The sequence below is a fragment of the Tetrahymena thermophila genome (genome assembly GCF_000189635.1).
Source record: "Tetrahymena thermophila SB210 genomic scaffold scf_8254370, whole genome shotgun sequence".
NCBI classification, from domain to species: domain Eukaryota; phylum Ciliophora; class Oligohymenophorea; order Hymenostomatida; family Tetrahymenidae; genus Tetrahymena; species Tetrahymena thermophila.
Window position 1 is genome coordinate 247,294 of NW_002476154.1, and position 10,910 is coordinate 258,203.

The window sequence follows — 10,910 nt, forward strand, 5'->3', positions numbered from 1 at the left end:
ATGATAAAGGGTCTGATTCAAAGTGCTTTTCTTAAAAGCAAAAAAAATAATGAAGAAAATTACTTAAAATAAAATTCTAAAGAACATAAAGATTCTGCTCCTATTAAAAATCCTAAAAAAGCATATGAAGAATTGAGATCTTTGGCTTAGATCAACACTCATGTTGGTTAATTAAATGGAGTTAAAGGCGTTTATATATAAGAAGTATTTACTCTTAGCAATATGTTTTCTTGGAACACTTCTAATGTTTTTGAAATACACGAAGGAGATTCTTAAGGAAGACGACTTTATTCAGATTCTAAGCCTATTTTATATTCAGTTGCAAAATTAGAAGCCTGCTGCTCTTGTAAATGCTCAGAAGCAGGAGCTAGCGAAATGGCTATCACTACTCAGCTTAATGATACCTCTAGTGTAGCTCCATATCTCTTTTTACAAGAAAGAAATAACTGTTGTGGTTATAATTCTTGTCTTATTTCTATAAATGATAATGGTAATGGAACTTAGGTTGGAAAAATATAACTAGGCTATTGTAATTCAATGACAGTAAGCAGTAATTATACAAATGGTCTTGAAATAAAGTATCCGAAGTGCCAATGCTCTTGTAATTAAGTTAATTATTCTGTATCAGATGATGATGGAAATAAAGCAGTTCTCATCTAAAAAACTAACTGTTGTAATTGTAATAATCCTTATACTTATGAGTTAGGCTTTCCTCCTAATTACAACTAAGATTAAAACTAAATTCTATTAGCTTCTACAATATTTTTAGGTTATGTAAATTATTAACAAAGAAAGAATGATAATAATTGATATATTTATTAAATTTAAACAAAAAACAAACATAAATAAATGATCACATAATATTTATTCAGAAAAACTTTGTATTTTTTTAAGTTATTTTACTTTTCTTTTAAAATATTTTAGAACTTAATTTAATTTATTTTTATCTACAAAAACTAAAAAATAGCTCTAAATATAATTTAATCCAACTATTAGTTAAATAATTAATTATTTTTTAAAACTATAAAAATCAATATCAATAAAAATCAGATATAAATGCTTTTCTAAAATGATTTTGTATAAATTTAAAAATTAGTTTATTGATTATTTATTATTCTATTAGGGGTACAGCATTTTATGAAAAATTTTTGTTCATTTTTTATTAAAAGGAGAAGTTAAAAAATTTTTTTTTAAAAATCTTAAAAATATAAAAGGATAATAAATAAATAAATAAATTAGAAAGAACTACAGTATCAATATTAATCGTTTGTTTTGCAAATAAAAAATTTAAATTTTCAATTTCAATAAAATTTTAAATAAAAAATATACCAAAAACGTAATGCTTTATTTAATTTAAAGAATAAATAAATATTAAATTTTGATAGATAGATAATGATTTATGATTTATAATTGATTGAATCTTAAAAATCTTAATAAAAATAATAATTTGATAGGTTATTGTGAATTACTTACTAACAAATTGAAATAAATTATCGAATCATTACTTTAAAGGAGTCAGAAATAGAATGATAGAAGGAGAAATCAAGCACAAACATAAAAGCGATAAAACAAAACTTAAAAAACATGAAGAAGTTTAATAAATAGATGAAGAGTTAAGACCCCTTTCCTTTGTAAATCCTAGAATCCAAAGTATAAAAGGCTTGAAGGGAGTACTTATTTTGGAGTCATAATTAATGAGCAATGTATTTTCATGGAATTCTTAAAATGTTTTTGAGATATACGCAGCTGATGAAAATGGGAAAAGATTAGATTCAAAATCTAAGCCTATCCTATATGGTATAGGTATGAGTCATTCATCTTGCACTAATTGTTAACTATAATCAATTTCAGAAGTAGCTATTCTTACTTAAATTAGTGAAAAAGGAAGCGATGATCCTTATATTTATATTTCAAAATAAGATAAATGCTGCGGTTTTTCATAATAAAATGTTTATTTGAATAAGAATGGAAATTAAACATAAATAGCGAGTGTAAGCAGAAATATGTGGAATGATTACGAAGTCACTAGTGACTATATAAATTAACTTTCATTATCTAGGAGTATTTTCTAATTCTATTGCACTCAAAAAAAATATGATGTGAAAGATGCAGATGGAAACACAGGTATTTTTATTTAATAAAAGCATTTTTGTTCTTGCAGTAATCCTAATGAATATAGCTTAGGATTTCCTGCTAAATATAATGATGATTAAAAAACTATACTTTTAGCCATATGCATTTACAAAGCTTTTTCAAACTTCAAAAAAAGATCTTCAAAAAATTGATCAATCAATCTGTAGATTATTGATGATATAAATATATGAACTCTAATTTAAAAATTTTTTTATGATTCAATTAATTAATGGAAATCAATAATATTTAATGTAATTCTGCATTTAATAAAGTTAACTGTTTCTTAAGAATCATTTTATTAAAGCCTTTATAATTAATTTACTATTATGTGAAAGTAAATTATTTGAATTCATTATTAAAATTAAAATAACTAAAAAATTTAATTATTTTTATTTATTTGAGAATATATTTGTGATTGTGTAAATATTACTTTTTTAATATAAATAGTGCTTAAATTTATTTTAAAAAATATGTTTAAAATAGTTTTTATACACCATGAAGTTTGTTTGGAGTTTATTATATTTAAATATTTAATCAATTTAATTGTAATTTCAAAATAAAGTACTTAATAATTTTTTTTGTAAATTAATTAAATGATAATTTGTAAATATTATTTGGTAAATATTTATTTATAAAACGGAAAATAATATAAAATAAGATAAAGAAAATGCTTAAAATTAAAATATATCCTTGGGATTCTTAAAAGTAGATACCAGAATATTTTTAAGATGGGAATATATATCAACAAATAAAATTGAGCATTTTAAATATGAGCGATTTTAATAAATATTTAGAAGAATTTATATTATTTATAAAAAAAAAATAAGAAGTTTAATAGTTGATTTTGAGCTTAAAAAATGATTTAAACATGTCTCTTGATACATTTTATTTGATAAATAAATGTTATTCTCTTACTTAATTGGAGATTAGCTTGAAGGATAACATTCGCTTAAGCATAACATAAAATTATAATTTAGGATAATGCTTCAAGCAATTATTATGTTTAAATTCTTTAAAGCTTAAATTTAATTGCAAATATTTTTTTAACCTTTTTGAGTAGCTAAACATGAGAGAGGCTTATTAAAATTTGCACAATTTGAAAGACTTCTAACTAATTTTTTAAGAAAAAAATAAAGAATTTTAATAAATTTTTGATCAGTTTTTTGATGGATTGAGATATTCAAAAAATTTGTAAAGTCTACTTGTAGGTTTTAAATAGAGATTTATAGTGAAAAACTCTATGTTTTTTGATAAATTAGACGAAGAGATTGGTCATTTAAGCTAATTAAAAAACCTTTCTATAAAAATTTCAAGGGGAAGTAGTATATGTTCTAGCAATATGTTGTTGCTAGGAAAGATAATAAATAAATTACCTTAATTATCTAAATTAAGTATTTCCACTCCATTCTCCAAATAACCCTAAAACACAAAATTTATTGGAATTGAAAACAGTATTTTACGATTGTAGAACTTGAAAGAACTCTCTATTAAAATAGTTGAAAATAGTTAAATAAGTATCTATAACCTTTTGTTTACAATAACTTAGCTCAAAAATCTGGAAAATACAGATTTAAATATTCACATAAGCTCTAATTAGTCAGTTGAATTTAATTTAAATTAATTTTTTATTTACATCTCTTAAATAAAATCTCTAAAAACTTTAAAAGTCTATTTATGCTTTGTTTTTGAATTATCATGGAAAGAAATTATAAATTTTTTGAGAATCATAAAAGATTTATAAAAATTAAAAACATTAAAAATATTTTTTAGTGATAAAATAAAAGAAGCACCAATCAAAGATAATGTTCTTAATGATTTAAGTGAGTTTTAGAATATTTCAAAAAATTTGGAATAACTAAGCTTTACTGTTTATAATTATAATAATATAAGTATAAGATAATAATAATAATATGAATACTTTAATAAAGTTTTGAGTTTTATAAAAGATGCAGTTAATTTGAATGAATTTTAGCTCAGTATTCAAACATACGAAGGAGACGAACAAAGTTAAAGATTATCTAGTACAGAAATCCCAAATTTTTTATAAAATATTTCCAAGCTATAAAAATTTAAACTTTGTCTAAGCTAAAAAACAGAAATTTTTTCTTTTATTTCTGGTGATTTGTTTTGCCACCTTACTAGAAACCCGATCATAGATTTATAATTGACATTTAAAGGTGAAATTTAGCTTAGCCATTAATTTTTGCAAGAAATGAGTAAATATATTTAGTAAACTAAAAATTTGGAATGCCTAAATATATAATTTTAAGGTAAAGTAATCTTTAATGACACAGAAGTTATATTATTAATTGATTGTTTTAACTATTTACAAGATCTAAAAAGTTTTTATTTGGGTATTAATTTGTAGAAAATCTCTCATTAAAATATAATTAAACTGAATGAAAATATTTCTAATTTAGTTTAATTAAAGACGTTAGATCTAAAACTTTGTAATATAACCTTTTTATCATCAAATTAAAGATAATAGTTCAGCCACAGTTTAAAGCTTTCATCAGATTTGAAATTTTTTTTTTTAGAATCAAAATTTGAAGAACCAAACTATGAGGATTTTTAAGAGTTGTTTGAAAACATTTCAAAATTACCCAAATTAAATAGTTTATTCATAGACTTAGGTGATTTAAGGTTTACAAAAGAAGATTGTATTAATTTGAAGTACTATTTATCTAATTTAAAGTTATTAAATGAGATAAGGATTTAATCCATTTCATTTAATACACTATATCTAGTTAATCTTTTTGATGAACTCCCTCTAATTTAAGATGTTGAATTAATGTGGGATTTTACAAACGGTTAATTAATTGAGATTATAATTTAAAAATAAATTTACTGCAATAAATAAAAGTATTTTCAATTTGATTAAATAAATAATCATAATTAAATTAACACTTTGAATGAAAGATTCAAGTTAAAGTTAAAAATTGATTAGCTATTCAAGAAGGAAGATTTAATAAGTATGAGCTGGTGCTTTGAAAATATCAGAAAATTAACAAATTTAGACTTAATTATTTATAATAATAGTAAAGTAACTCAAAACGACTTACATTAGCTGTTTATGAATTTAAAAATCCTAAATAACCTTTAAAGTATAAAGATTAAAATAGCTTAAAATCATATAATAAATTAAGATAATTTATAATAGCTGACTCAAACACTAAAATAAATAACTATGCTTGAATCCTTGAGCATTAATTTTTATCTAAACAATCAAATAATCTTTCAAGACAATAATATAATTTAAGATTTAGGAGATTTGTAGCATTTAGAGACTTTCAAGTTTAAAATAACAAATTTAATTGAGTTATAATAAAAATTTGATTTTGACTTTTTATGTGAGCAAATTAATAAAATGAAAAATTTGAGAAAACTTACAATCAATTTAACATTGAGTGAAATCACAAACGAAGAGTCTTTTAGCTATTTATGTTTAAATCCATCTAAGAATTTATAATACCTTAAGTTCTTTGTGAATGATACTTAATAAAACTACTCAAAATATATTTATGGATGTTTAAGTAGATTTAATAATCTTTAAAAATTAAAAATCTTTTCTGATATCAACATTAATAAAAAAATGAAGAAGCTGCATAGATTAGTGAAAATAAATTTTAAAACGAAGAATTAATTTATATGATTTGTTTCCAGCAATTTACATAAAAGAAAATTTACATAATTTGTAGTTTGATTTTTAAGTATTTTCAATAAAGAAACTTTTATTTTAACATAAAATTAATGATCGATCAGATAGATGGGTTCATTATTAAATATAGTTAAATGGAATGAATATAAATTAATAAATATTATGAATTTAAGTTATTTATTGAATAATTAAGTTTATAAATATCTTTAAAGAAGTATTTTTATAAAAAAATAACTAAGAAATCAAAAATAAATAGAGGATTTTCAAAGAAAATATCATAAAAGTAAAATTTTATGTAATTAAGTTGTTCGAAATTTTAATTTTTATGCTTGAGATAAGATTTTTGTATAAAAATCCATCTTAAAAATGTAAAAACAATAATAGTAAAGGATTATATACTTTTTTAACACTAGTTATGACATATAAAAATAATTTGGTATTTATCACTAATTTTTAAGTTCAGTAATATAAAATTTCTTATTTTTTATATTAATCAATAATATAGGGAGTATTTATTAATAATTATAGCAATTATTATTATAAAAATTAACCTTATCATATTGTTTGTTTGTTCTCAAATAAATTTTTTGTATTTTTGATATTAAAAGATCTGAAATAAAAGTACGGAAAATAAGTAGAATCAAACAATTACATGAGAAGGCCAATATTTTAAGATAATTAAACTAGTTTAGATTAAAAAAAAGTAAATGAAAGTTATAGTCTCGCATAGCAGTCTAGTCAAAGAACAACTTTCAGAGAATTAAATTCATCAGAAATTCGCCATTAACCTTTCGTTTATGCCTCAGATTTTGTAAAACCAGCTTTAGGAGATACAAATGCGAGGGATAGAGATTTAGTTGCAGATGATTTGAGTCAAGAAGATGTAAAATCAAATAATTTAGAAAGCTACCAAGGATCTTTTTTTTATGAGATAAAAATGTCTAAAGATAAGAATTTTCAGAGTCATTAAAATTCAATTTTTCACTCACGCTATAATGTCAACTCAAACACCTAAAGTTAGTCTATTTTAGACTAAATCTAATTGAATTAATAACACTAAAGTCCTTAAAGTTAAGTAACAAATTCATAAGTAATAAAAGAAACAGAGGAAGTTAGAAATACATAATCTATAAGGATGAATGATAATGCCTCACGATAAACACCAAATAGAAAAAAAACATCTTTTCCTAAAGTGAGCTCTAAAAAGCTTACAAAATATGGCGAGAATGCAAGAAAGAGTAATTTATTTACTGAACTTTAGTTGCTAAAATTGTAATCAGAAGATAAATCTGTAGTTAATATTACTAGAAAAAGTAATTAAATCATGGATATAGGTTTAGGAGGAAAATTTATATAAAAGGCTTATCTAGTTTATAATTTTATATCAAAATTGAAAAAAAACTGTGGATTTTATAGACCAGATACTTTAAATGATAATTAAAGAAAGCTGATTGGTGATCTTTCAAACATAAATACACCAGCTTAAAATCTATGGCCTAATAAACAAACTGATACCGAAGAATCCTTAGACATCAAAAGACAAAGCTAAAATATTAAAAATTAATCAATGAGAAGCGGTAATCTTTTAAATATAAGAAAGCACGGTAGTACTGCATTTATAGCTAATCACATCAACTCAATTTATAGCTTAGCTCAAAGAAGCTCATTTTTTCAAAAAGTCTGCGAAATTCCCACGTTCAGCCCTCATTCTAAAATTTTAGATGTTTTTGAAATCATTTAAGTAGTTATGTCTCTACTCTGTATAGTCTATTTACCAATTGAAGTCGCAGTCAAATAAACCTTTTACGATCTTTATGGTTATAAATGGTAAGCAAATTCATTAATTATCGATCAAAATCCTTCATTTTTATTTCTTTTCTTTAGCTAACTAAATTATGTTTTTTTCTATATCATAATTAAAAGGGAATGGTTCATTTTGTCTTCTATCGTCTTTTTTGTTTTGGGATTACTTCTAAATTTTAACAGAGGCTTTTATGATAAAGGGTTGATTGTTATGAATAGAAGAGCAATCGCAAAACTTTATCTAAAAACTGGATTCTTATACGATTTTTTGAGCATGGTACCATTAGTTTTGAGCTATCTAGGTGTGACAGGATATTTATAATTTATAAATATATTTGTTTTCTTGAGACTTAAAAATATTATGCATTTTTTTTAGAAGTGTAACTCTAAATTTACATCTAATAATTGGGTTAATTTAATAGTTTTGCTAAAATTAACAAGGATTATTTTAACTATTCTTTTCTAAGCACATATATTTGCATGTTTATTTTTAGGCCTTTACATTCATATTGACAGCAAAGTCAACTGGGTTACCCGTTATAATAGTTCACCTGTTTAATTAGAAGGTGATTGGTTCATTAAATATATTTATGCATTTTACTGGGCGATTACCACAATGACAACAGTCGGCTTGGGAGATCTAGCTCCTGCTAATACCATCGAAGTTATTTGCTATACAATTTTTATGATGAGCGCAACTTGTATGTTCGCGTATTACTTCAACGCTATAGGTATTGTAGTACAGGAGAGAAACAAGATTAGTAAATAGCTTTCAATAGAAATGACTAAAACACTAAGGTAGCAGTCAATTATTTATTTAATAATATTGATCTTGATTTATCCTAAATAATTTATTTAACTCAAAAAATTCTTTTAAATATTTGATCCAGTAAAAATAAGAAAATTAAATAATAAAAATTTTTAGAAATTGAAAAAAAGAAAATATTAAAAATTTTTTAATGTAATTTAAATTAGGTTTCTTTAGTCAAAGTAAATAGAACCAGAAATTCAATACGAAGTGAGGAGATATTTGCAATATAAATATAGTGCTTAAAAAAATATGATCTCTTTAGAAGAAGAAAGAGAAATACTTGAGAAACTCAATCCAGAAATCCAATAAAAGGTTCTTTTTAGTGCCAATATAAAAATAATAGAATGCTGTTAATTTTTAAAAGACAATTTCTCTTATTAATTTATTTCTAAGCTAGCTGTAAAAGTTAAAAGTCAACACTACTTAAACGATTAATACATTTACCATGAAGGTCTTTCATATTACGATGAAAGCACTGAAAAAAAATTATATTTTATAGAGAATGGTAAGGTTTAATTGCTTAACGAAAACTAAATTACAGGCAAAGTGCATTTGGCCAATACTCTGTAAAGAGGTGATGTTTTTGGACAATTTGAATTTTTTTCCAACTAAGATTATTCCATGAGTGCAAAAACCATGGAACCAGTTAAATTACTAGTAATAGAATTCAATGAATTCTATTAATTAATTAAAGATTTCCCTACAGACTATGAACAATTTTGCATGATCAGAGATAAATTCTAGTTTTAAAGCAGATAAAACCTATAAATTAAATGCGAAAGCTGTGGCTCTCTCTACCATGATATCCTTCAATGTTAAAAAATCCATTTTGTTCCCAATAAAGAGCTAGTTATTTTAAAAGTAATTCATTTATTTAAAATTAATCCAAACTTATTAAAAACCTTTTGATTCAAATTAATTCAGCCTATTTCAAATTTAATTTAAAACATTTTATTAATTTGAAAATTTAATTAATCTTGTCAAGTCAAGTTAAGTTAAGCTGTTGAGTTAAAAACTAGATTTCAATTTATATATTTTACTTAAAATTTAATATAAATTACTTTAAATTTTTTATATTTATTTAGACTACTTTTGCTTTAATTTTCTCACCTTTTAACTTTTATTTATTTAATATAAAATATTAAATTTTTAAAAAATTTTAATAATTAATTTGATCTTTTAAACATTATCTTTAAAAATAAGTTTTAAGTTATTTTTCATTAATTTTTGTTTAATTTAAATATTTTTTCAATTCAATTTAAATTATTCTAAAATAATTTATTTTTTCATTTCAAATGAGTTTTCGAAATAAATTGCTTTATATATTTATTTTTTATATTGAAATTAGAATAATTTCAGCTAACCTATTGTCTAAAGAAAAAAGAGACCTGATGAAGAGAGAAATATATAGGTAAATGCTCTATGCTAAAATTAAATTGTAAAATAGTCTATTAGGGAGTATTAAGAAGAAAATGGAATTGAATTCGTAAAAGAGGAAACTCCATTTACAATAAAAAGATTAAATTTAAATAATGAGGATTTTGCTATTACTCCTACAAACCAAAAATATAATGAATTTAGTTCACATAGACATTAAATATAAATACCTGTTTTTAATAGTTCTTCAAATCAATCAAAAAGGCCGTTGTAAAATAATATATCTCAAATGCTAGATGATGGGGAGCACACAAAACGAAATTAAAACTTTGATAACATTGAACATTCTAGCATAACTTAAAAAGGATTTGGAGACTTTAGAAAATCACAATTGTAATAAGCTTAAGATGAAGTGAAAATAAATGAATATCAATTTAAGCATAGCAATCAATTTTACAAGTTCAAGGCAAGTAAAAACATTAATTCGGAAGCTCTATCTGCAACAAAAGCTGGATAGCATCATAAATAAATAATGAGAAAATCTTCATATCTAAATAATATGCCTTAATTGCATGATTAAAATCTTAAAAAATCATAAATTTAGGATGAAATGCAGTATAATTTTGTGATTTAATCTTCACCTTTTATCCCAGACTACACATTTACTTCATTAACTTCTAAAAATGATGTCTTTGAAACGATGAAAGAATTTAATATTTATTTTCCTCATAACAATTATTCAAATGAGATTAACAAGTATAATAGCTCTCTCAAAAAAATTTTTAATCATATAAGAAATTAAACCTATCATTTGTACTTTAGGAACAAAAGAATTTTAATTGATCAGTAATTTTTAAAAAACTTAAACAGCAATCAGGAAATAACATACCACTGATTCATATTTTGTTATTTATTTTTACTAAAATTAAATCTATGAATTGTAAATATTTTTTTGTGTATATATTCTCATACAGACTCTTCTTAAAAACTATATATACATTTCAAACTTTATTCGTGTTTGTTTTGACTTTAATTTAACACTGTTGATATCAAATTAAAATTCAAAAATAAAATAAATAATTGGGGTTGGGGTTGGGGTTGGGGTTGGGGTTGGGGTTGGGGTTGGGG

At 22.8% G+C, this 10,910-nt stretch overlaps 4 protein-coding genes across 4 annotated transcripts; all 4 read left to right on the forward strand. All coding sequences in view use genetic code 6, as the record gives it.

Moving 5' to 3' along the window:
* TTHERM_00760820 (hypothetical protein) lies at positions 1–810 on the forward strand (the record flags this gene model as incomplete). The annotated part of the gene is made up of 1 exon (XM_001031698.1): positions 1–810. One exon carries the CDS (start codon positions 1–3, stop codon positions 808–810), a length of 810 nt encoding a protein of 269 aa, XP_001031698.1.
* Positions 811–1,526: 716 nt separating this feature from the next.
* On the forward strand, positions 1,527–2,285 carry TTHERM_00760830 (hypothetical protein; the record flags this gene model as incomplete). The annotated part of the gene is made up of 1 exon (XM_001031699.1): positions 1,527–2,285. The coding sequence occupies one exon, from the start codon at positions 1,527–1,529 to the stop codon at positions 2,283–2,285; it is 759 nt and encodes a 252-aa protein (XP_001031699.1).
* A 716-nt stretch (positions 2,286–3,001) lies between these two features.
* On the forward strand, positions 3,002–5,328 carry TTHERM_00760840 (hypothetical protein; the record flags this gene model as incomplete). The annotated part of the gene is made up of 4 exons (XM_001031700.1): positions 3,002–3,647; positions 4,062–4,349; positions 4,671–5,237; positions 5,294–5,328. 4 exons carry the CDS (start codon positions 3,002–3,004, stop codon positions 5,326–5,328), a joined length of 1,536 nt encoding a protein of 511 aa, XP_001031700.1.
* A 1,115-nt stretch (positions 5,329–6,443) lies between these two features.
* TTHERM_00760850 (cation channel family protein) lies at positions 6,444–10,677 on the forward strand (the record flags this gene model as incomplete). Its single annotated transcript, XM_001031701.2, has 4 exons — positions 6,444–7,618; positions 7,715–8,392; positions 8,570–9,266; positions 9,754–10,677. 4 exons carry the CDS (start codon positions 6,444–6,446, stop codon positions 10,675–10,677), a joined length of 3,474 nt encoding a protein of 1,157 aa, XP_001031701.2.
* Positions 10,678–10,910: the final 233 nt, after the last annotated feature.